This window comes from Eptatretus burgeri, chromosome 17, assembly GCF_056783735.1.
Source record: "Eptatretus burgeri isolate ZD-2024b chromosome 17, Ebu_testis_v1, whole genome shotgun sequence".
Classification (NCBI taxonomy): domain Eukaryota; kingdom Metazoa; phylum Chordata; class Myxini; order Myxiniformes; family Myxinidae; genus Eptatretus; species Eptatretus burgeri.
In genome coordinates, this window is record NC_140977.1 from 11,242,743 (window position 1) to 11,268,576 (window position 25,834).

General features: G+C 48.4%; 1 protein-coding gene across 2 annotated transcripts in view; it reads left to right on the plus strand.

Moving 5' to 3' along the window:
- Positions 1 to 761: 761 nt before the first annotated feature.
- The window catches only part of LOC147009311 (uncharacterized), a 51,618-nt gene continuing 26,545 nt past the window's right edge, over positions 762 to 25,834 (plus strand). The window contains exons 1-5 of one of the 2 annotated variants that reach the window (XM_085861858.1): positions 762 to 983; positions 8,538 to 8,683; positions 8,888 to 10,218; positions 10,609 to 10,674; positions 11,065 to 11,118. Coding sequence is in view for 1 of the 2 variants with exons in the window: in XM_085861857.1 (XP_085717983.1) it covers positions 863 to 983; positions 10,609 to 10,674; positions 11,065 to 11,118 (241 nt within the window). In the remaining variant the exon portion in view is untranslated. The remainder of the gene's footprint in view (positions 984 to 8,537; positions 8,684 to 8,887; positions 10,219 to 10,608; positions 10,675 to 11,064; positions 11,119 to 25,834) is intronic. The other variant, XM_085861857.1, reaches the window with a different exon arrangement.

A 25,834-nucleotide genomic window follows, 5' to 3' on the forward strand; every position in this document is an offset into this window, starting at 1 on the left:
TATACACACATACACACACATACATCCACATATACACACACCCATACACATATACACACACACCCATACACATATATACACACATATACATACACATATACATATATACACACATATACATACACATATACATATATACACACATATACATACACATATACATATATACACACATATACATACACATATACATATATACACACATATACATACACATATACATATATACACACATATACACACACGTACACACATATCCACACATCTATACATATATACACACATATACACACACGTACACACATATACACACATCTATACATATATACACACACACATATACACACACACATACATATATATACACATACACACACACATATACACACACACACATACGCATCCAAACACATACACATGCACACCCACACGAAAGTGGATACACACACAAACACATACACAAATACAAATACACACACACACAAAGAGCGTTTTTCATGTTTTTAATCAACAACAATAATAAATATTTACCATGTTCTGCTGAAGGATCTCTGAATCCAGTTATTAACGAGTTAAAAGATTCCAAAACGATCCTTCATGGATTTAATTCTCCTTCACTAACATAACCAAACGGGTCTCGGTTCGATCCAGAATCCCTGTTATTGTCTCATTTTTAAACAAAACCCGGAATGTTTACAACGAGGTATTCAATGTGTGACGAATCTGTGGATTGGAATTGGTGAATTAACTCATTTCAGAGATTGAGCACAGTCTTCACTCACACGTTGTTTGTCTGTATTGTACTGTGTGATACTGTGTAACATTGTACTGTGTCACACCCGACCCTTACGTACTGTACGCTATGAACCGAGATTTGTCCCTTGAGGAGCACAGAACGAACCCCCCGGGATCGAGGAGCGGCTCTGATGGAGGAAACGCGCTCAGTCCGGGAGGTTCTCCCGGGGATGAGGAGTCTGGACCCGGTACGTACTGATCGTTCCCGTGCGGGGTCCGTGCTGTGCTCTGTTTAAATAAATAATCATTTCTGGAGGGAATCCCACGATGTCCTGAGCCGGTGAAGCGATTCCGTTCGTTGCAATCGGAGCTCGAACAGTAATTTGGATTCCTGAGAGCAGATTCGTTAATGGACGAGTTGTGAGAGAAGTTATTTGTGATGAAATTTAACACATGAGGAGGCCATTCGGTCCATCAAGCGTATGAAATAGTTACCAACATATGGTTGTTTGTCTGTACCCGAACAGATGCATTAAAAATCCCACATGATTTGAAAATATATAAATACCAGCAAAGGTACCCAGCAAAACACTGGCTTCCCCCTCCCTCTGGATTCCCACTCCACACCCCCCCTCCATTTTGACTCTCACCCCTTCCCCTCCCTCCTCCCACCCTGTCCCCTCCTTCATCCCATCCTACCCCCTGCCTCGTTCCATGCCAGCCCTCCTCCCTTTAGCCTCCCACCCTTCCCCTCCCTCCTCCCACCTCCTTTCACCCCACCCCATCCTTTCCTCTCCCTCTTCCCACCTCACCCCTTCCAAACTCTCACCCCAGCCCCCCCCTCTGGACCTCCTTCCATCCCACCCCACTCCTTCCCCGACCTTCTACCACCCCTCCCTCCTTCATCCCACCCTATCCCCTGCCTCCTCCCACCTCACCAACTCCCTCTAGACTCCCACCCACCTCTTCCCCTCCCTCCTCCTTCCCCACCAGACTCCATCCACTGCATCCATTCCCCTCCCTTTTCCCTCAATACTCCCACATCACTCCTTCCCCTCCCTCCTCCTACCCCGCTTCTCCTCTCGCCCCTCCATCCAGACTCCCATTCCATCCCTTCCCCTGCCCCTGCTTCCTCCCACCCCATCCCCCTCCCTCAAGACTCCCACCCCTTCCCCGTGACAGGTGGTGGCTCGTGTGTGAATAAGTTATGAAATGTGAGAAAATGACTTTAAAACCACGAGTAAGGTGTGTCCTGGTAAAAAAATGTTATTCTATAAAGTTTTGTGGTGTTTCACCTTGGAGGCATGAAGGAGTGGCATCACAAGCAAACATACAAACAAACAAACAAACGTCTCGTTCACTTTTTTAGGAAAGATAACAGCTTGATTCCAGCTCTCAATGAAATGAAATAACATCCAAAACTAGATGGGCACTCGGGAGAGTGCATACTGTTGTGGGCCGGGCGTCAGCTGCGAGCACGACTGCTAGGTGGAGCAGTAGGGTCGACTCTACCGAACATCCGGAATCTAGATCGTACCTTTCGGAAAACTCCGAGGGTACGGGTCCCTTACAGGACCGTGAATCGTCAATAATTCCACCACGTGGGACAGGGTTATTTGCCAAACTTCAAAATACCTAGAGACCCACGTGGCGAGCTACCGAGTATTCACACCCTCGATGGGACTCGAACGGGACGAGTAGTTTCCGTGCTCGATCCGTGCGTAACCCGAGCGGATGGTTACCGAGGTCACATCGGTCCAAACGTACATTTACAGCAGCAACGGCCTTTTGGATCACCCAACACGCACCGCGTTAAACCAATGGACATATCCCTGGACATATCACGTGCTTTTGACACAGTCTGGCACCCTGCACTACTCATCAAACTCTCTTCCCATGGTATTCAAGGCCATCTCCACTCATGGCTCGCAGACTTCCTCTCCTGTCGCAGTCAACGTGTGGCCCTAAATGGAGTTCTTTCATCCCCTCTTCCTGTGCAGGCTGGAGTTCCTCAAGGTAGCGTTCTGGGCCCTGTTCTTTTTCTGGTTTTCATCAATGATCTCTCGGACTCTCTGGAAAATCCTCTATTTCTCTTTGCCGACGACTCCACCCTCTGCCGTACCATCTGTCATCCCTCAGACCGGCAAGCAGCAGCTTCTTCGCTCACTGCAGATCTGGATAAAATCACAAACTGGTCCAACACGTGGAACATGTCTTTCAATCCAGACAAATCTCACACTCTCACTATGTCTCTTCGAAAGGACCGTTTTGAAAACCCCCCCATCCACTTTCTCAACAATCCTCTGGAAGAAGTCTTTTCTTTCAAGCTTCTGGGTCTCACTATCTGCCATGACCTTTCCTGGGAAAGTCACATTTCCAACCTTGCCTCAAAAGCCAGTCGCTGACTGGGAATCCTCCGTCGTGCAACGTCCTTCCTCGGCCCTCTTGAGCTCCTGACCACTTACAAAGCTTTTATCCGTAGCCTGATGGAGTACTGCTCTCCCCTCTGGGCTAGTGCTCCTGCCTCCCACCTTTATCGGCTTCACGCTGTCGAAACCAGGGCATTTAAGATCATCGGCATCTCCCGCAATGAAGCTGAGTCTTTGGGCCTCTCACTCAATCACCGCAGGTTGGTCGGTGGTCTTTCTGTCTTCTACCGACTCCTCTCCAGCCTTGCCCCCCTGCTCTCTCTGCGATTTGTCCCCACCACATTTCCACAGGGCGCTCAAGGTCCGCCAACAACCCCCTTCTGGTAAAACTACCAAAATCACGAATCACTGCTCATCTTCACTCTTTCATTCCTCTTTTTCCCACCTTTGGAATAAACTTCCTCACTCTATTCTTTCCCATTCTTCCCTCCAGGCTTTCAAAACAGCTGTTCACCACCACCTCTTATCTTCCCCCATCCAAATCCTCGATCTTTTCTACCCCCGATAATCCACCCAAGCCCACTTCCTTCAATTCTCCTGCTTTCCTTCCTGAAAGTCCCTGTAATGTCCATCTTCTCTTCGCCATGTTCCCCGTCCCATCCCCATCCCTCTCCCTTCCACAGTTCACCTAATGTGTCTGTTCCCCACTGTTTTGTCCCTTCCACTCCCGCCCCTCTTGTCTCATGCCCCCTTGCTGTAAGTTGTGTGTTAGCTCTCATACGAGCCTCGACAATGTATACAAAAAAAAAAAATGAAAAAAAACACAAAACGAGCTGATACATTTAACACATGGATATTTATTTACAATAGGTGGGGAAGGAACACATAAGAGCAGAGTTAAACCGACTAAAGCAAGGCAAATAATGTACAGCGAAAGCATTTATGCAAATCCTACTTATAGACGGGGCCCCAGACACACACGCGCACACACAAATACCCCAAAAGAAAATGGACCTTCCCGCCTCGTGCGGCCCTTGTCGATCCGGCCCGGCGGGACTTGAACCCGCAGCTTGATGCCGCTGCAAACACCGGGTACGGAGGGCAGCGTCGGGCTCCCGCACGCTCCTCCTGCACGCGACAAGCCCAAAGCCAGCGACGAGACGAGAGCAGACACCGGCGACCGGATGAGCAGAGCGCCAGAACACGCCAGCGACGAGAGATGCGTTTCGCCCAGCCTCGAGAGATGCGTTTTCATGCTCGAGCAGATCCGACGCAATTATTTGCTCTCTCTCTCTCTCTCTTTCCTTCATCGTTCTCCGGCGCACCCGTTCAAGCGTGGCCTGCGCCTATTGCTCAACCGTCGGCGAACTCGCCCGCATCTCCCTGATTGGGCGAGAGTGACGCCAGGTCCTTGTCAACTCCGCCCACGTACGTGCTGAAACGCACGTAGACAATGGCGTCGGTGTGAGGAAGCGAGGTGAAGGCGTGTTGTTGTAGTTATAAGGGCTGTAAAAAGGTAAAAGAAAACCATAACTATCAAAATAATTCTGCAGCGCATGAACATTTAATTACCCATTAAACAAAGGGGAAGGAACCCTGACTGGAAACACAGACTTATCGATATAACTGTTCTATACGGACCCTGGCTGTTGTGTGCGATGGGTTCCAAATTCGTAACAATACCTCCGCCACGTAATACCTGATCCACGAGAACATATCAGGCCCATTACATTTTTGAAATATCATGCTGTACAGTAAGTACTATATCGTTTTTGGCCCTACCTCTGAATGGTGAAGAATCACTTTAGAAATTAAATAATTATTGTATTTCAGATATCCTGCACACAAACAGACAGACAGACAGACAGGCAGAAAGGGGTAAAAACATAACCTCCTTCACCTTCGGTGGTGGGGGAAAAAAGAGCAGATCGCACAAAAAGGTGAAACAATTCAAACCCATGCGAGATAGCTAGCTTAGAGCGAGTGTGCATACCTCTCGGCCATTCTACCGTGATGTGGGTATTCATTGCTTTGCAGCCACTGAAAACATTGTTCAATTCTCTCTTGAATGCGAAGTTCACTCGTCCTGTTGCTTTACTCATTCTAATCCTCTCATCTACTTTTCCTCCGGGAATTCCTCCCCCCCTTCCCTCCTCCCATCCCACTCCCACCACCCCCAGAACACCGATCCGCAGTAGCCACGCCCACTGCTCATGCCGCACGAGCCTTCGCCTGCTCTATTATTGTCATTGTACTCAATGAAGTCACACTTTGGTAAAAACAGTAAAAACCAGAATAGAAGAAAAAGTTAAGTTTAATGCTTTGGCAGTTTCAGATTTTCTTCTTCAGATTGAGAGAAACCTCGCCTCCAAAGCCAGTCGCCAACTGATAATCCTCCATCGTGCAAAGTCCTTCCTCGGCCCACCTGAGCTCCTGACCACATACAAAGCTTTATTCCGCAGCCTGATGGAGAACTGCTCTCCCTTATGGGCTGGTGCTCCTGCTTCTCACCTTTCTCGGCTGCACACTGTGGAAACCAAGGCATTTCGGATCATTGGTATCTCCCGTGATGAGGCTGGGTCTTTGGGCCTCTCACTCTCTCTCACCGCAGGAAGGTTAGTGGCCTTTCTGTCTTCTACCGTCTCCTCTCTGGTCTCGCCCCCCCCTGCTCTGTCTGCGATATGTCCCCATCATATTTCCGCAGGGTGCTCAAGGTCTGCCAGCAACCCCTCTTCTGGTAAAACTACCAAAATCACGAATCACTGCTCACCTTCACTCTTTCATTCCTCTTTTTCCCGCCTTTGGAATAAACTCCTTCACTCTATTCAATCCCATTCTTCCCCCCAGATCTTCAAAACAGATGTTCACCACCACCTCCTTCAAATTCCCTGTTTTTCTTCCTGAAAGTCCCTGCAATGTCCATCTTGTATACCCCATGTTCCCCACCCCATCCCTCTCCCTTCCATAGATCTCCTAATGTCTCTGTTCCCCACTGTTTTGTCCTTCCCATTCCCACCCCTCTTGTCTCATGACCCCCCCCCCCCTTTGCTGTGCGTTGTGTGTTAACTCTCATACGAGCCTCGACAAGGTATACAAAAAAAAAAAGACGGTGCATGCACAGCCTTGTTTAAAGCTGATAAGATATTGGCTGATTTATAAGAATCAGTAATTTCTTTACATTTTCAGATATCACTCCAGATTGTGACACTTATTTTGTCCACGACATCTCATCCTGAAATTCGAAATCATATTTCGATTATATTCTTTAACTAGTCCGTGTGAGCATATTGTGCTTCCAAGTCAAGGTATTTTTAGTCGGCTGAATCAAAATGTTGGTTAAGACCCCTGCGAGGTGAAGTTGGACAGACCAAGGGAAAGCCTTTCATGAAGGAAAGCCATTAATTATCTTCATAACGGGTGTATAAAATTACCCAAACACCTAGTTTTCATTCATCCACTCCCTTGGAGTTCCCTTTGTTAGCATGAAAAGGTTGGGGATGCTTGGTTTCATGGTTTTGGAGTTAAGGACACACACACACACACACACACACACACACACACACACACACACACACACACACACACACACACACACACACACACACACACACACATTTATTTATTATTATAGACTAGCAAATAGACTAGCAAATGGAGATAACCACTTCCCGGAACGTCCAGAATAAATGCTGGCCCGCCGCCCAGACACGTCCGGAACAAACGCTGGCCGTCCGGAACGAACACCGGCCGCCCGGACACGTCCAAAACGAACGCCGGCCGCCCGGACACGTTTGGAATGAACGCCAGCTGCCCGGGCACATCCGGAACGAACGCCGGCCGCCCGGACACGTCCGGAACGAACGCCAGCCACCCGGACACGTCCGGAGTATCAACTAATGGATGAACACAACCCTGCACGTTTATAAGCATTACAGATAAAATCCGATAAGCTCTTCCATCTCTTAATTGGACAAATGAACACTTTTATTATTATTATTATTATTATTATTATTATTATTATTATTATGTTGTTTTTTTTGTTATCTGTTGGAACTGCTGCTGAGGTCAATTCCGCAGTTAAAATTTTGAAATTCAGCTCAAGTTAAGAGTTTCTCGAGGTTATCACAAGTGCGGAAATGAAATAAAAGCACGAACACCGACGTCTCCAGGTGTTTATAAGCATTGCGATGTATCCATTAATTCTTAGGTATTCCGGACGCTCCGGACGATGATCAAGCATTCGATGACAAGTGAATAAAGGGGGGGGAAAAATTGAGTGTATGCAAACAAAGTAAATGGCTTACCTTCATGAAAGGCTTACACTTGGTCTGTCCAACTTCAAAAAATAAAAAATAAAATAACCGTTGTGTCCTGTTCAAAGTCAAGTCATTGTTGAGCAGGCCAAAAAAACATGTCGAACGAAGACCCCAGCAAGCTGACTGAGGCCTGACTCAGGGACTGACCAAGGATGATGCCTTGATAAAGGATAATTGAATAATGCCGTTAATTATCTTGTAAAGGGTTGTTTAAATTAACCCAAAGACCCAATTTTCATTCATGCATGCCCTTGGAGTTCCCTTAGAATGCATGCAAAGTTTGGGGCCTCTAGGTTTCATGGTTTTGGAGTTATAGACGACACACACACACACACACACACACACACACACACACACACACACACACACACACACACACACACACACACACACACACACACACACACACACACACACACACATTTATTATTATTGATAAGATATACAGATTAGTGTCTTCCCTATTTTCAAATATCAGGCAATTGCCTTTCCCAAATTCCTGACCGCGTGCTTCTAGGACCCGGCTCTCTGTTCCACGCACCGTGCGATCTAAATGGATGTACGAGGAGTTACCAGCGTGCAACTAATCGTCAGGAATGACCAACCAGCCATGCCTTTCCCAATCGCTTAACCAGCTTCATCTGTGGCAGCGGTTTCAATAAAACTGCCGAATTCTGGCCTCATGACTCGCAGCTGTGGTTTACGCAGGTCGAAACGCAGTTCGACACCCTGAACATTACTACAAAGTTTATGCGGTTGAAATACATTGTCGGTTCCTTGTCACAAGAGTATGTGACAGAACTACAACCTCCAAAGAACAACCCATACACGACTTTGAAGGCCATGCTCATAAAGTGCACGACCCCCCCCCCCCACTCTAAGCAGTGCCGCTTTCAATAACTTCTTCCAACTGAGGAGATCGAAAACACACACAATGACTGCTGCATCATACGCAGCATCTTCTCAGTGACCGCTACGCCACCTTCAACTAGTTGCTCCTTCGTGAGTCGTTCTTGCAACGTTTACTTGCAGCTAATGCAGAGCTGGCACTATCCACCACAGTGGATCTGCTGGTCATCTTATTTAAACCATAGCTAATGTGATACCTCCACTACAGCATGTCGCACAGCTGCATTCTGAAATGGCAGACCTTAAGAGGCTCATCCTGGAGCTCCATGCTGTGCAACGCCACCTGTGCCCATCTTCAGGACAGAGAGAAATCGTACTAGCGGACTTTGTTTTCTTGTGGACATCGGGGCAGAGGTGAGCATTGTTCTGCCGTCTGCAGCTGAATGGAAAAATTGACAAAAATATTAATTACATACCGCTAACAGTGCTATTGTTACTTTTTGGAGAATGTCTCCTCCAGCTTGATTTTGGTTTATGTTGCTCATTTCCATAGTTGTTTACTATTGCCGACAACAGATGCTCTATCCTGGGTGCTGATTTTTTTTTTCGTCATTTCAGTCTCCTCTGAGATGTGAAACATCACCGGCTATTGGATGCCTCGACACAGCTTGGTGTTCTTGATGAAGCATCCACCATTACGTTGCTGAACGTCATGTGTCTTCCATCCTTGCCACGTGCCCTTTTCAGAAAGCACTTTATGGCTTCCTGTCCACAATGTGCCCATTGGCGACAATCCAGCCCATCAAACACCAGATCATGGAACACATCGAGACCATGGGACCCCCTGTTTTCACATGTGCTTACCGAGTAGTAACCGAGGAATTCCGTATCGCATCCAAAGCCACAGGCAGCAACATGCCTGATGCCTTTTTGTCCTGCCTCTGGAAGCAACTTCCACATCCTCTTCAATCTCATCCTTTCCTACAGGTCTTCAAAACAGCTGTTTTCCACCATCTCAGATCATCCCCAGTCGAAAACCATGATCTTTTCTCCCCTCATCAATCCCCCTCCACCCTACGCCAATTCCTATTTTTAAATTTCCAGTTTTCCCTCTTGAGAGTTTCCTTCTAGTTCTGTATCCATCTTCTCCACCCCATGCCTCAAATGTTATTGATCCGGGTTTTGGGGTTAACCACGAGGGGAAGTACTCGGACTCCTCCCGAACGCCTGGTCCTGCAGGCTGACATGCCGCAGATAACTCTGCATTGCAGCGGGTTGTGAACCAACCACAAACGTCAATCAAACGGTCAAATCTCACAGTGTTCCTCCGCCTAACACCGATTACCTGGGGGTGATGTGGCCTAACTCAGGCTCGTGTCGTCAGCCCACACCTGGATGACTGCCGAGTGGAACAGAGGGTGCAGCGCTGACTATTTAATGGAGCTAAACAGTTGGGGTAAAACTTCCCGACGATCACTAGTGCGGAATTTGCTGGATCAATGAAGAAAAGACATCACAGGCAAGTTGGAAGAACATGTGTTGGGAGGTTTATTATTTACAAAGGAGGACATGGAAAAGTATTCTGTAGCATTAGGTGCTTTTACAGGAATGAACTGACGCATCATATTTTGAGTTCCTATACTTCTGCTGGTGGGATCAATGACTTCAGGAAGCAGTTCACCCTCAAGGATTGAATCTGGGCAGTTGCACGGGCAAAGGGTGCAGTGACACCAGCTACAATTAAGAATGCACTTGTGACCGGTCACCATGTTCGTTGACGATGAGGAGAAGGAGGACTTTGAAAGTTTAAAACACAGAAGACTCAAGCAGCAGAACTGTTACAACATGCCAAGGGGATGGATCATGAGATAACTAAGAACTTCGGTGAAGATGATATCGCAGATGGCATGAACAATGCAGCTCGTGTGCTGTACCCAATGAAAGATGAGGTGATTATAACCATGCTAATGAAGCCCACTCATGATGACAGTGATGGTGATAGTGACGTACTACAGGGAAAAAAAAATCAACATGGATGCGGTGATTTTACTGGAAAGTCGATGCATTAGATTCTTGAAACAGGGGAGTTCCATCACCCACCAATAGGTTCGGAGTCTGTACAGGATTCAAGGAAAAACCTTAACATTGTGAGAGACACAAGTGAAACTCTAAGATTTGGCACTCCCTAAGGGAGTGGGGTGTTTCTAGTTTCCATAATCTGGCAACTGCTTGGCCCAAAGGGTGCCGGTTTTTAGAGGTTTCATTGTACCCTTTATAGTTGGGTTTCATGAGATGTTTTAAATTCAGTTGAGTTTGATTGGAGATGTTTTTATTTTCAGATTTTGTTGTGGAAGTTCTGAAGGTGGAATCTGAGTTTGTGGATGATTCAACATCTCAAGACAAAGGTCTGAACCACAACAACATTCTGCTCGTTCCAATGAGACGATGATTATGATGGTCCACCTTACGGGAGGTTGTTGGCGAGATCATGTTGTTGGACTCTTATTAAGGCCATCTCGTGATGGGAACACCTATAAAGCCATGTGGTTACTGGAACAGCAACATCATGAATTTTTAATTTACTGATTTATTTTTTTTCTGCACATTGAAACATTACAATGTTCCTTTTGATGTTCAGGGTAAATATGCACACACTTGAAAATAATGACAGAAGCATAATTGGCAAATTTGACAGAAACAGTTGGTTAACAATCCCCATTGATCACATCCCAACATTCACTTCCAATGATGGAGCTCATGTAAAGGCATGACCGGCTGACTGTTTGTTGTTGCAGATTTTGATCGGAAGCTGAAGGTCGATCCTGAACTAATTGATCTTCCCATTAAAGGTATGTCTGTTTACTATTTGTAGTGCCAGTGGAGTAGGAGTGCTAAAATGCATGATGAGATATCTATTTTATTTATCGACTAGCAAATACCATCCGTCGCTTCTCTGATGAGGAGAATACTAGAGGGGGAGAGAGGTTGGAGAGAGTGAGGAGGTTGGAGAGAGTGAGGAGGGAGGGGGAGCAAGGAGGGGTGGGGGAAGGGAAGGCAGCGTGAGGTGAGAGGAAGAGAAGGAAGATTTGCAGTGGAGCGTTAATTATGATGCCTACCATCTTATCAAACTGATTCTGCATAGAATAACAGTGAAGATGGAAACAAAACACCACCTGGACGCCGCCCGGACGCCAGACGCCGCCCGGGCGCCGCCAGGAGCCAGACGCCGCCAGGAGCCAGACACCGCCCGGAGCCGGACGCCGCCCGGAGCCAGACACCACCCGGATCCAGATACCGCCCGGACGTCGCCCAGAGCCAGACACCGCCAGAACGCCGTCCGGAGCCAGACACCGCCTAGACGCCTGACACCGCCTGGACGCCAGTCACCACTTTAATTTTTTAACTGATGCTTCACCATTGAGAGATGGGGCTATAAACAATATATGGCATGATATTTCAAAAAGTTATTGGCCTCGATATGTTCCACTGAATCAGGCATTGCACATGGCGGACGTATGCTCTCTTCCGATTGTCCGAGTTAGTATAGATTTTTGTTCTCTCAGTAAAGTTAGAGGTTTTAAAGTCTGCTGTTCATTATTTCTCCAATTTCCATGACTGAACCTTACCACACTCATTGAGACCCTGGCCTTCCACAATTATTTTCTACTAGCAGGGTCCCCGTCACTGATGGATTCGTCAACGTCTCACTTCAAATGAGCGACGTCTCATCTCAAACGAGTGTGTATTGGTCGAAAAGGGAATTCAGTGTGCAGATATCGCAGTAGTTGGAGCTGGTAACCCTGGCAACCTCGTTCCATTCCACCAGCAAAGATTTCCAATCCATTCTTGTTGTACCTCTGAAGTACAGCTTGGAAGTGAGGGTCATATTATGAAAGCTCGGCTGGGAAACAAATTTCGGCACGTTTTGGGCCTACCACCTGGTGGAAGATCACTAAAGTTCCTTCTATGCCAACCGACCACCTACAGGCACCTATTCCTCTCCACATCGCTTCTTCAGTCCCCAACCTGCCCCCTCTCTCTCTATACTCCCCATAGCTTTGCTTTTGGCAATTTCCATTTGGTATTTCTCACAGCATTATATTCTGGTTTCCCATTTGATGATCCATAGATCAGTAGTTTCAATTTCACTTTTCTACATCAGTTTCACTTTGGGATATCAGTTTCGATTCGTCATTGCAACTTGTGATGCAACACGAATGGTGCACAAAAAAAGGTCGTCGAAAAGATTTTCGGGGGAATTTTTTTTTCGATTTTCTAAGGCGTATAGAGGAATCTCGAGTGGCTTAATGGTCTTAAATGGCCAAAAAGGGGTCTAAAGTGTTTTAAGGGTCTAAGGGTCTTAAATGGGTCGAAGGGCGAAAGAGGAAAAGCAGTCTGAAGTGTCCAAATGGTCTGAAATTGTCCAAGGGTCTGAAGTGGTCTATAGGTCTGTGTTAAAAAGGGTTGAAGATGGTCTATACATCTCAAAAGGGTCTAAATGGGAATTAGAGGGTCTAAGGGGTGTAAATGGTCCAAGGGGTGTAAAGGATTGAAGCTGTAGTGAAGAAATTACCTCATGTTAGTAAATAAATTAACTCTGGAGTGCAACACGGCGATAATGGGCCAAATGACCTCCTCATGACTGCTTAAAACGCCTCTTTGGGTGCATCATGGTTAAAAATCTGATCGTAGAAAATTTCGTTCGTCCATCCAGGATCGTAGAAAATACCTGAACTGGAGTTAGATTTATATCACTATCGGAGTAAACAGAGGCAAGTGAAGAAAATAACTCGACAAGCCAAAAGAGAGTACGAGAACGACATGGCTAGGAATATTAAACATCATAGCAAGGCTTTCTTTAAGTATATCAGGGGAAAAGAACAGGTTAGGACCAGTGTGGGCCCATTGAGGAATAGCACCGGGAGAGTGGTTAGTGATGAAAGTGAGATAGCAGGCTTATTAAACAGGTATTTTTCTTCAACTTTTACACAAGAACAGTCAGGAGAATTGCCAATGGCTGAGAGTATTTATCAAGGAGGTGAGGAAGGACTTTTACAGAAGATCCAGGTTGTAGTGGAGGAAGTAAAGGAACAGCAATGAAATCTAAGAAAAGATAAGGCTCCGGGTCTAGATAATATACACCTGAGAGTATTGATGGAGGTGGCTGAGCAGGTAAGCGAGATGTTAACGGATATTTTCAATAGTTCCCTGGAGTCAGGACAGGTACCGGGGGATTGGAGAGTAGCAAATGTAACACCGTTATATAAGAAAGGATCCAGAGAAGAATTGGGAAACTATAGACCTGTTAGTTTGACTTCATTTGTGGGGAAGGTGTTGAGACATTAAGGACCAGATGAGAAACCATTTAAATAAATACAAACTAATTAAAGGTAGTCAGCATGGGTGGACCAAAGGTAGTCCCTCTCTAATAAATATTTTAGAGTTCTATGAAGCAGTGTCTGATTGGGCGGATGAGGGAAAGGCATTGGACATAGTACACTCTCAGTCAAAAGTTTTAGAACACCCCCATTTTTCCAGTTTTTACTGAAATTTAAGCAGTTCAAGTCCATTGAATAACCTGAAATGGTACAAAGCGAAGCAGTAAACTGCCAGAGGTTAAAAAAAAAGTTTCGGTTACCAAAAACTGAAAAATAATGTAAATTTCAGAGTTGTTAAAAAAGGCCCTTTTCAGGGAACAAGTAATGGGTTAGCAACTGCAGCTGTTCTGCAGCAATGGAAGTAAATTAAGCCTTGAAAGTTGATGCAAACAAATCCCAACTTTTGTTGATTAGTTACAAACCCTCTGTCTGTATAAAAGCAGTGTTAGAACAGACTGTGTTGCTACATCCTCTGAAGCATTATTTGGACAATATTGCACTGCAGGAAGTAGTATCTTGCTATCGTAATGGCAAGAAAAAGACAATTGACAAAGGAAGACAGGCAGACCATTATAACCCTTAAAAGTGTGGGTCTTTCCTTTAGAGTAATTGCAAAAAAGCCAAGGTGTCAGTGAGTACAGTTTCCTACACCATCAAAAGGCTCTTGGAAACTGGAGGAAACTCTGACAGAAGAGGTCTGACAGACCCAAAGCCACAACACAATCAGAAGGCAAGTTTCTGAGAGTGAACAGCTTGCGTGATAGGCGGCTCACAGGATGGCAGCTTCAAGCACAGCTTAACGCTGGTCGAAGTAAGGACGTCTCAGTTTCAACTGTGAAGAGAAGACTTAGAGCTGCAGGTTTGACAGGTTGAGTGGCAGTCAGAAAGCCATTGCTATGATGGCAAAATAAGAAAAAGAGGCTTGCCTGGGCCATGAAGCACTGCCAGTGGACGACTGAACACTGGAAGGTCTTATGGACCGATGAATCAAAATTTGAAATCTTCGGTTCATCACGTAGGGTTTTTGTACGCCGTCAAGTAGGCAAAAGGATGGTTCCTCAGTGTGTGACACCAACTGTCAAACATGGAGGAGGAAACGTGATGATCTGGGTCTCTTTTGCTGGATCCAGAGTCGGCCACGAGTATGTTCGGATGTTATATCGGCAAAAGGTGGCTACTTTGATGAGTCAAAAATTTATATTAAATTTTGTTCAACAAAACGATTCCATGATTTCTTTTTTATCTGCAATTGTTTATTTGTTTTATGCTTTAATTTCAGAGTACGTTGAAACATGAAACTGCTTAAATTTCAGGAAAAACTGGAAAAATGGGGGTGTTCTAAAACTTTTGACCGGTCGTGTATATCTCGACTTTAAGAAGGCATTTGATAAGGTACCACATCGGAGGTTGTTAGCCAAAGTGAGGGCTTGTGGAGTGGCTGGTCAGGTAGCTAATTGGATTGCAAACTGGCTTCGTGGTAGGAAGCAAAGAGTGGCGGTGAGTTGGAGGATGTCTTGCTGGGAGATGTAAGTTTTGGGGTACCTCAGGGATCAGTACTCGGACTACTATTATTTATTATTTACATCAATGGTTTCGACAGTGGGGTGAAGTCGGCTTTCCGAATTTGCAGATGACACAAAGCTTGGAGGTGAGGTGGATAGTAGATGGAGTAGTGATCAGATACAGGAAAGTATCGATACTTGCACAGATTAGCAGATGGAGTTTAACCTGAGCAAGTGTAAGGTGCTGGGGTTGGGAAAGAACAATGAAAATAGGGATTACACCATGTAAGGGGTAATTTTGGAGCGTGTCACACAGGAGAAGGATCTGGGGATGGTAATAGATATGGGAGGTAAGCAGGCAGCACAGTGCCAGGTAGCTCTAGGTAGAGCAAATAGGGTTTTCGATTGTATTCAGAGGGGGATCAATTATAAATCAAAAGAGTAGGTGTTAACATTGTACAGGAATTCAGTGAGGGCCACATTTAGAATATTGTGTTTAGTTTTGGTCACCATAACGTAGGGAGGACAGAGATGCCACAGAGAGGGTTCAGCGCAGGGCTACTATATTGATTCCGGTTCTAGTTCGACTTAGCTATGACGAGTGGCTTAAGGAGACAGGACTTTATTCACTAAAAAGGAGGCGGTTACGAGGAGATATGATGGAGATGTTCAAGATAATGAAAGGTAGAGATAAAATAAGTGAAGATGAATTATTCAACAGAGTAGACAGTGGTAGGACCAGGGGTCATAAAGCTGAGAGTAAAGAAGAGGAGAGTTAAGATGGTAGTTAAACAGGGGACTTTCACTCAGAGAGTAGTTAATACATTGAATGGTCTCCCTGGAAAGGTAGTCGCAGCAGAAACAGTAGATTAGTTTAAATTGGAATTAGATAGGTACTGAGAAGTTATGGAGATAGAGGGGTATTGGGATGTTGGCAGGACTTTTAGGTAGCTTGAGCATTGAATGGTGATTGTGTGCATGTGTATGGAGTGCAATTGGTGGTGGTCTCGTCAAGGGGTGTTATGTGGTTGATGTATGTTTTTTCACCAAGCCCATGCTCCCACCCTTTAGGAAATACATATATACATATTGTTACGGATCTGGAAACCATTTGCATTCAACATACAGATGTCCCAAAAGTCAGTTATGTCATTAAGTATGTGTGTAGTCAGATCCCCTTCCTTTTGTCTAGTGGGAGAATCAAAGGCGTGCGTTGTGATTTCTTTTAGTTAGGTTATTACATCTAATGAACCATCCCATCTGCATGACCCCTTCGGCCCACCACGCTCAATCACCACCCTCTGGCTGCTCGTACCTTGACTTGCCGCGAGGGGGTCTCGCAGTTCCAGTTCTAGGTTCCCACGAACGTTGTAACTCTTGTACGATGACCTTCGTGGCGCTGACACTGTTACTCATCGAGAGTGAAGCCACGTGGAGGAGTAACTGGGATCTCCTGGCAGGGGCCGAGGCCCCGTCCCGGAAAGGTGGGCCGGAGGACCCGATCCAATCAGAGGCGAACAGTGAGGTGCGTTTTCGCCAAGGGTCCCTCCCCGTGGAGTGAGGCCAATAAAATCTCCGAGACTCTCTGTAAAAGGGGTCCGGTCGAGTTTGCTTTCATGATGGCTGTAACGGGTTGAGTTTGCTTTCACGGTGGCTGTAACGGGTCGAGTTTGCTTTCAAGGTGGCTGTAACGGGTCGAGTTTGCTTTCACGGTGGCTGTAACGGGTTGAGTTTGCTTTCACGGTGGCTGTACGGGGTTCTGGAGTTTCACGGTGGCTGTAACGGGTCGAGTTTGCTTTCATGGTGGCTGTAACGGGTCGAGTTTGCTTTCACGGTGGCTGTAACGGGTCGAGTTTGCTTTCATGGTGGCTGTAACGGGTCGAGTTTGCTTTCACGGTGGCTCTAACGAGTCGAGTTTGCTTTTACGGTGGCTGTAACGGGTCGAGTTTGCTTTCATGGTGGCTGTAACGGGTCGAGTTTGCTTTCACGGTGGCTGTAACGGGTCGAGTTTGCTTTTACGGTGGCTGTAACGGGTCGAGTTGGCTTTCACGGTGGCTGTAACGGGATGAGTTTGCTTTCACGGTGGCTGTAAGCAGTCAGTTTTGATTCATGGTGGCTGTACGGTGTTCTGGAGTTTCACGGTGGCTGTAACGGGTCGAGTTTGCTTTTACGGTGGCTGTAACGGGTCGAGTTTGCTTTCACGGTGGCTCTAACGAGTCGAGTTTGCTTTCATGGTGGCTGTAAGCAGTCAGTTTTGATTCATGGTGGCTGTACGGTGTTCTGGAGTTTCACGGTGGCTGCAACGGGTCGAGTTTGCTTTCACGGTGGCTGTAACGGGTCGAGTTTGCTTTCACAGTGGCTCTAACGAGTCGAGTTTGCTTTCACAGTGGCTGTAACGGGTCGAGTTTGCTTTCACGGTCAGTGGCTCTAACGAGTCGAGTTTGCTTTCACGGTGGCTGTAACGGGTCGAGTTTGCTTTCACAATGGCTGTAACGGGTCGAGTTTGCTTTCACGGTAGCTGTAACGGGTCGAGTGTGCTTTCAGGGTGGCTGTAACGGGTCGAGTTTGCTTTCACGGTAGCTGTAACGGGTCGAGTGTGCTTTCAGGGTGGCTGTAACGGGTCGAGTTTGCTTTCACGGTGGCTGTAACGGGTCGAGTTTGCTTTCACAGTGGCTCTAACGAGTCGAGTTTGCTTTCACAGTGGCTGTAACGGGTCGAGTTTGCTTTCACGGTCAGTGGCTCTAACGAGTCGAGTTTGCTTTCACGGTGGCTGTAACGGGTCGAGTTTGCTTTCATGGTGGCTGTAACGGGTCGAGTTTGCTTTCACGGTAGCTGTAACGGGTCGAGTGTGCTTTCAGGGTGGCTGTAACGGGTCGAGTTTGCTTTCACGGTAGCTGTAACGGGTCGAGTGTGCTTTCAGGGTGGCTGTAACGGGTCGAGTTTGCTTTCACGGTGGCTGTAACGGGTCGAGTTTGCTTTCACGGTGGCTGTAACGGGTCGAGTTTGCTTTCACAGTAGCTGTAACGGGTCGAGTTTGCTTTCATGGTGGCTGTAACGGGTCGAGTGTGCTTTCAGGGTGGCTGTAACGGGTCGAGTTTGCTTTCACGGTAGCTGTAACGGGTCGAGTGTGCTTTCAGGGTGGCTGTAACGGGTCGAGTTTGCTTTCACGGTGGCTGTAACGGGTCGAGTTTGCTTTCACGGTGGCTGTAACGGGTCGAGTTTGCTTTCACAGTAGCTGTAACGGGTCGAGTTTGCTTTCATGGTGGCTGTAACGGGTCGAGTGTGCTTTCAGGGTGGCTGTAACGGGTCGAGTTTGCTTTCACGGTAGCTGTAACGGGTCGAGTGTGCTTTCAGGGTGGATGTAACGGGTCGAGTTTGCTTTCACAGTGGCTCTAACGAGTCGAGTTTGCTTTCACAGTGGCTGTAACGGGTCGAGTTTGCTTTCACGGTCAGTGGCTCTAACGAGTCGAGTTTGCTTTCACGGTGGCTGTAACGGGTCGAGTTTGCTTTCACAGTGGCTGTAACGGGTCGAGTTTGCTTTCACGGTAGCTGTAACGGGTCGAGTGTGCTTTCAGGGTGGCTGTAACGGGTCGAGTTTGCTTTCACGGTAGCTGTAACGGGTCGAGTGTGCTTTCAGGGTGGCTGTAACGGGTCGAGTTTGCTTTCACGGTGGCTGTAACGGGTCGAGTTTGCTTTCACAGTAGCTGTAACGGGTCGAGTTTGCTTTCATGGTGGCTGTAACGGGTCGAGTGTGCTTTCAGGGTGGCTGTAACGGGTCGAGTTTGCTTTCACAGTAGCTGTAACGGGTCGAGTGTGCTTTCAGGGTGGCTGTAACGGGTCGAGTTTGCTTTCACGGTGGCTGTAACGGGTCGAGTTTGCTTTCACGGTGGCTGTAACGGGTCGAGTTTGCTTTCACAGTAGCTGTAACGGGTCGAGTTTGCTTTCATGGTGGCTGTAACGGGTCGAGTGTGCTTTCAGGGTGGCTGTAACGGGTCGAGTTTGCTTTCACGGTGGCTGTAACGGGTCGAGTTTGCTTTCATGGTGGCTGTAACGGGTCGAGTGTGCTTTCAGGGTGGCTGTAACGGGTCGAGTTTGCTTTCACGGTGGCTGTAACGGGTCGAGTTTGCTTTCACGGTGGCTGTAACGGGTCGAGTTTGCTTTCACGGTAGCTGTAACGGGTCGAGTGTGCTTTCAGGGTGGCTGTAACGGGTCGAGTGTGCTTTCAGGGTGGCTGTAACGGGTTGAGTTTGCTTTCACAGTGGCTCTAACGAGTCGAGTTTGCTTTCACGGTGGCTGTAACGGGTCGAGTTTGCTTTCACGGTGGCTGTAACGGGTCGAGTTTGCTTTCACGGTGGCTGTAACGGGTCGAGTTTGCTTTCACGGTGGCTGTAAGCAGTCAGTTTTGATTCATGGTGGCTGTACGGGGTTCTGGAGTTTCACGCTGGCTGTAACGGGTCGAGTTTGCTTTCACGGTGGCTGTAACGGGTCGAGTTTGCTTTCACGGTGGCTGTAACGGGTCGAGTTTGCTTTCACAGTGGCTCTAACGAGTCGAGTTTGCTTTCACAGTGGCTCTAACGAGTCGAGTTTGCTTTCACGGTCAGTGGCTCTAACGAGTCGAGTTTGCTTTCACGGTGGCTGTAACGGGTCGAGTTTGCTTTCACAGTGGCTGTAACGGGTCGAGTTTGCTTTCACGGTAGCTGTAACGGGTCGAGTGTGCTTTCAGGGTGGCTGTAACGGGTCGAGTTTGCTTTCACGGTAGCTGTAACGGGTCGAGTGTGCTTTCAGGGTGGCTGTAACGGGTCGAGTTTGCTTTCAGGGTGGCTGTAACGGGTCGAGTTTGCTTTCACGGTAGCTGTAACGGGTCAAGTTTGCTTTCACGGTGGCTGTAACGGGTCGAGTTTGCTTTCACGGTGGCTGTAACGGGTCGAGTTTGCTTTCACGGTGGCTGTAACGGGTCGAGTTTGCTTTCACGGTAGCTGTAACGGGTCGAGTTTGCTTTCACGGTAGCTGTAACGGGTCGAGTTTGCTTTCACGGTGGCTGTAACGGGTCAAGTGTGCTTTCAGGGTGGCTGTAACGGGTCGAGTGTGCTTTCAGGGTGGCTGTAACGGGTCGAGTTTGCTTTCACGGTGGCTCTAACGAGTCGAGTTTGCTTTCATGGTGGCTGTAAGCAGTCAGTTTTGATTCATGGTGGCTGTACGGGGTTCTGGAGTTTCTCGGTGGCTGTAACGGGTTGAGTTTGCTTTCACAGTGGCTCTAACGAGTCGAGTTTGCTTTCACGGTGGCTGTAATGGGTCGGGTTTGCTTTCACGGTCGGTGGCTCTAACGAGTCGAGTTTGCTTTCACGGTGGCTGTAACGGGTTGAGTTTGCTTTCACGGTAGCTGTAACGGGTCGAGTGTGCTTTCAGGGTGGCTGTAACGGGTCGAGTTTGCTTTCACGGTGGCTGTAACGGGTTGAGTTTGCTTTCACGGTAGCTGTAACGGGTCGAGTTTGCTTTCACGGTGGCTCTAACGAGTCGAGTTTACTTTCACGGTGGCTCTAACGGGTCGAGTTTGCTTTCACGGTGGCTGTAACGGGTTGAGTTTGCTTTCACAGTGGCTCTAACGAGTCGAGTTTGCTTTCACGGTCGGTGGCTCTAACGAGTCGAGTTTGCTTTCACGGTGGCTGTAACGGGTCGAGTTTGCTTTCACGGTAGCTGTAACGGGTCGAGTGTGCTTTCAGGGTGGCTGTAACGGGTCGAGTTTGCTTTCACGGTAGCTGTAACGGGTCGAGTTTGCTTTCACGGTGGCTCTAACGAGTCGAGTTTGCTTTCACGGTGGCTCTAACGGGTCGAGTTTGCTTTCACGGTAGCTGTAACGGGTCGAGTTTGCTTTCATGGTGGCTGTAACGGGTCGAGTGTGCTTTCAGGGTGGCTGTAACGGGTCGAGTTTGCTTTCACGGTGGCTGTAACGGGTCGAGTTTGCTTTCACGGCGGCTGTAACGGGTCGAGTTTGCTTTCACGGTAGCTGTAACGGGTCGAGTGTGCTTTCAGGGTGGCTGTAACGGGTCGAGTGTGCTTTCAGGGTGGCTGTAACGGGTCGAGTTTGCTTTCACGTTGGCTCTAACGAGTCGAGTTTGCTTTCATGGTGGCTGTAAGCAGTCAGTTTTGATTCATGGTGGCTGTGCGGGGTTCTGGAGTTTCACGGTGGCTGTAACGGGTCGAGTTTGCTTTCACGGTGGCTGTAACGGGTCGAGTTTGCTTTCACAGTGGCTCTAACGAGTCGAGTTTGCTTTCACAGTGGCTGTAACGGGTCGAGTTTGCTTTCACGGTCGGTGGCTCTAACGAGTCGAGTTTGCTTTCACGGTGGCTGTAACGGGTCGAGTTTGCTTTCACAGTGGCTGTAACGGGTCGAGTTTGCTTTCACGGTAGCTGTAACGGGTCGAGTGTGCTTTCAGGGTGGCTGTAACGGGTCGAGTTTGCTTTCACGGTAGCTGTAACGGGTCGAGTTTGCTTTCACGGTGGCTCTAACGAGTCGAGTTTGCTTTCACGGTGGCTCTAACGGGTCGAGTTTGCTTTCACGGTAGCTGTAACGGGTCGAGTTTGCTTTCACGGTGGCTGTAACGGGTCGAGTGTGCTTTCAGGGTGGCTGTAACGGGTCGAGTTTGCTTTCACGGTGGCTGTAACGGGTCGAGTTTGCTTTCACGGCGGCTGTAACGGGTCGAGTTTGCTTTCACGGTAGCTGTAACGGGTCGAGTGTGCTTTCAGGGTGGCTGTAACGGGTCGAGTTTGCTTTCACGTTGGCTCTAAGGAGTCGAGTTTGCTTTCATGGTGGCTGTAAGCAGTCAGTTTTGATTCATGGTGGCTGTGCGGGGTTCTGGAGTTTCACGGTGGCTGTAACGGGTCGAGTTTGCTTTCACGGTGGCTGTAACGGGTCGAGTTTGCTTTCACAGTGGCTCTAACGAGTCGAGTTTGCTTTCACAGTGGCTGTAACGGGTCGAGTTTGCTTTCACGGTCGGTGGCTCTAACGAGTCGAGTTTGCTTTCACGGTGGCTGTAACGGGTCGAGTTTGCTTTCACAGTGGCTGTAACGGGTCGAGTTTGCTTTCACGGTAGCTGTAACGGGTCGAGTGTGCTTTCAGGGTGGCTGTAACCGGTCGAGTTTGCTTTCACGGTAGCTGTAACGGGTCGAGTTTGCTTTCACGGTGGCTCTAACGAGTCGAGTTTGCTTTCACGGTGGCTCTAGCGAGTCGAGTTTGCTTTCACGGTGGCTGTAACGGGTCGAGTTTGCTTTCACGGTGGCTGTAACGGGTCGAGTTTGCTTTCACGGTGGCTGTAACGGGTCGAGTTTGCTTTCACGGTGGCTGTAACGGGTCGAGTTTGCTTTCACGGTGGCTGTAACGGGTCGAGTTTGCTTTCACGGTGGCTGTAACGGGTCGAGTTTGCTTTCACGGTGGCTGTAACGGGTCGAGTTTGCTTTCACAGTAGCTGTAACGGGTCGAGTTTGCTTTCATGGTGGCTGTAACGGGTCGAGTTTGCTTTCACAGTAGCTGTAACGGGTCGAGTTTGCTTTCACAGTAGCTGTAACGGGTCGAGTGTGCTTTCAGGGTGGCTGTAACGGGTCGAGTTTGCTTTCAGGGTGGCTGTAACGGGTCGAGTTTGCTTTCACGGTGGCTGTAACGGGTCGAGTTTGCTTTCACGGTGGCTGTAACGGGTCGAGTTTGCTTTCACAGTAGCTGTAACGGGTCGAGTTTGCTTTCACGGCGGCTGTAACGGGTCGAGTTTGCTTTCACGGTAGCTGTAACGGGTCGAGTTTGCTTTCACGGTGGCTGTAACGGGTCGAGTTTGCTTTTACGGTGGCTGTAACGGGTCGAGTTGGCTTTCACGGTGGCTGTAACGGGTTGAGTTTGCTTTCACGGTGGCTGTAAGCAGTCAGTTTTGATTCATGGTGGCTGTACGGGGTTCTGGAGTTTCACGGTGGCTGTAACGGGTCGAGTTTGCTTTCACGGTGGCTGTAACGGGTCGAGTTTGCTTTCACGGTGGCTGTAACGGGTCGAGTTTGCTTTCACAGTGGCTCTAACGAGTCGAGTTTGCTTTCACAGTGGCTCTAACGAGTCGAGTTTGCTTTCACGGTCAGTGGCTCTAACGAGTCGAGTTTGCTTTCACGGTGGCTGTAACGGGTCGAGTTTGCTTTCACAGTGGCTGTAACGGGTCGAGTTTGCTTTCACGGTAGCTGTAACGGGTCGAGTGTGCTTTCAGGGTGGCTGTAACGGGTCGAGTTTGCTTTCACGGTAGCTGTAACGGGTCGAGTGTGCTTTCACGGTAGCTGTAACGGGTCGAGTTTGCTTTCAGGGTGGCTGTAACGGGTCGAGTTTGCTTTCACGGTAGCTGTAACGGGTCAAGTTTGCTTTCACGGTGGCTGTAACGGGTCGAGTTTGCTTTCACGGTGGCTGTAACGGGTCGAGTTTGCTTTCACGGTGGCTGTAACGGGTCGAGTTTGCTTTCACGGTAGCTGTAACGGGTCGAGTTTGCTTTCACGGTAGCTGTAACGGGTCGAGTTTGCTTTCATGGTGGCTGTAACGGGTCGAGTGTGCTTTCAGGGTGGCTGTAACGGGTCGAGTTTGCTTTCACGGTGGCTGTAACGGGTCAAGTGTGCTTTCAGGGTGGCTGTAACGGGTCGAGTGTGCTTTCAGGGTGGCTGTAACGGGTCGAGTTTGCTTTCACGGTGGCTCTAACGAGTCGAGTTTGCTTTCATGGTGGCTGTAAGCAGTCAGTTTTGATTCATGGTGGCTGTACGGGGTTCTGGAGTTTCTCGGTGGCTGTAACGGGTTGAGTTTGCTTTCACAGTGGCTCTAACGAGTCGAGTTTGCTTTCACGGTGGCTGTAATGGGTCGGGTTTGCTTTCACGGTCGGTGGCTCTAACGAGTCGAGTTTGCTTTCACGGTGGCTGTAACGGGTTGAGTTTGCTTTCACGGTAGCTGTAACGGGTCGAGTGTGCTTTCAGGGTGGCTGTAACGGGTCGAGTTTGCTTTCACGGTGGCTGTAACGGGTTGAGTTTGCTTTCACGGTAGCTGTAACGGGTCGAGTTTGCTTTCACGGTGGCTCTAACGAGTCGAGTTTGCTTTCACGGTGGCTCTAACGGGTCGAGTTTGCTTTCACGGTGGCTGTAACGGGTTGAGTTTGCTTTCACAGTGGCTCTAACGAGTCGAGTTTGCTTTCACGGTGGCTGTAATGGGTCGAGTTTGCTTTCACGGTCGGTGGCTCTAACGAGTCGAGTTTGCTTTCACGGTGGCTGTAATGGGTCGAGTTTGCTTTCACGGTAGCTGTAACGGGTCGAGTGTGCTTTCAGGGTGGCTGTAACGGGTCGAGTTTGCTTTCACGGTAGCTGTAACGGGTCGAGTTTGCTTTCACGGTGGCTCTAACGAGTCGAGTTTGCTTTCACGGTAGCTGTAACGGGTCGAGTGTGCTTTCAGGGTGGCTGTAACGGGTCGAGTTTGCTTTCACGGTAGCTGTAACGGGTCGAGTTTGCTTTCACGGTGGCTCTAACGAGTCGAGTTTGCTTTCACGGTGGCTCTAACGGGTCGAGTTTGCTTTCACGGTAGCTGTAACGGGTCGAGTTTGCTTTCATGGTGGCTGTAACGGGTCGAGTGTGCTTTCAGGGTGGCTGTAACGGGTCGAGTGTGCTTTCAGGGTGGCTGTAACGGGTCGAGTGTGCTTTCACGGTGGCTGTAACGGGTCGAGTTTGCTTTCACGGTGGCTGTAACGGGTCGAGTTTGCTTTCACGTTGGCTCTAACGAGTCGAGTTTGCTTTCATGGTGGCTGTAACGGGTCGAGTGTGCTTTCAGGGTGGCTGTAACGGGTCGAGTGTGCTTTCAGGGTGGCTGTAACGGGTCGAGTTTGCTTTCACGTTGGCTCTAACGAGTCGAGTTTGCTTTCATGGTGGCTGTAAGCAGTCAGTTTTGATTCATGGTGGCTGTGCGGGGTTCTGGAGTTTCACGGTGGCTGTAACGGGTCGAGTTTGCTTTCACGGTGGCTGTAACGGGTCGAGTTTGCTTTCACAGTGGCTCTAACGAGTCGAGTTTGCTTTCACAGTGGCTGTAACGGGTCGAGTTTGCTTTCACGGTCGGTGGCTCTAACGAGTCGAGTTTGCTTTCACGGTGGCTGTAACGGGTCGAGTTTGCTTTCACAGTGGCTGTAACGGGTCGAGTTTGCTTTCACGGTAGCTGTAACGGGTCGAGTGTGCTTTCAGGGTGGCTGTAACGGGTCGAGTTTGCTTTCACGGTAGCTGTAACGGGTCGAGTTTGCTTTCACGGTGGCTCTAACGAGTCGAGTTTGCTTTCACGGTGGCTCTAACGAGTCGAGTTTGCTTTCACGGTGGCTGTAACGGGTCGAGTTTGCTTTCACGGTGGCTGTAACGGGTCGAGTTTGCTTTCACGGTGGCTGTAACGGGTCGAGTTTGCTTTCACGGTGGCTGTAACGGGTCGAGTTTGCTTTCACGGTGGCTGTAACGGGTCGAGTTTGCTTTCACGGTGGCTGTAACGGGTCGAGTTTGCTTTCACGGTGGCTGTAACGGGTCGAGTTTGCTTTCACAGTAGCTGTAACGGGTCGAGTTTGCTTTCATGGTGGCTGTAACGGGTCGAGTGTGCTTTCAGGGTGGCTGTAACGGGTCGAGTTTGCTTTCACGGTGGCTGTAACGGGTCGAGTTTGCTT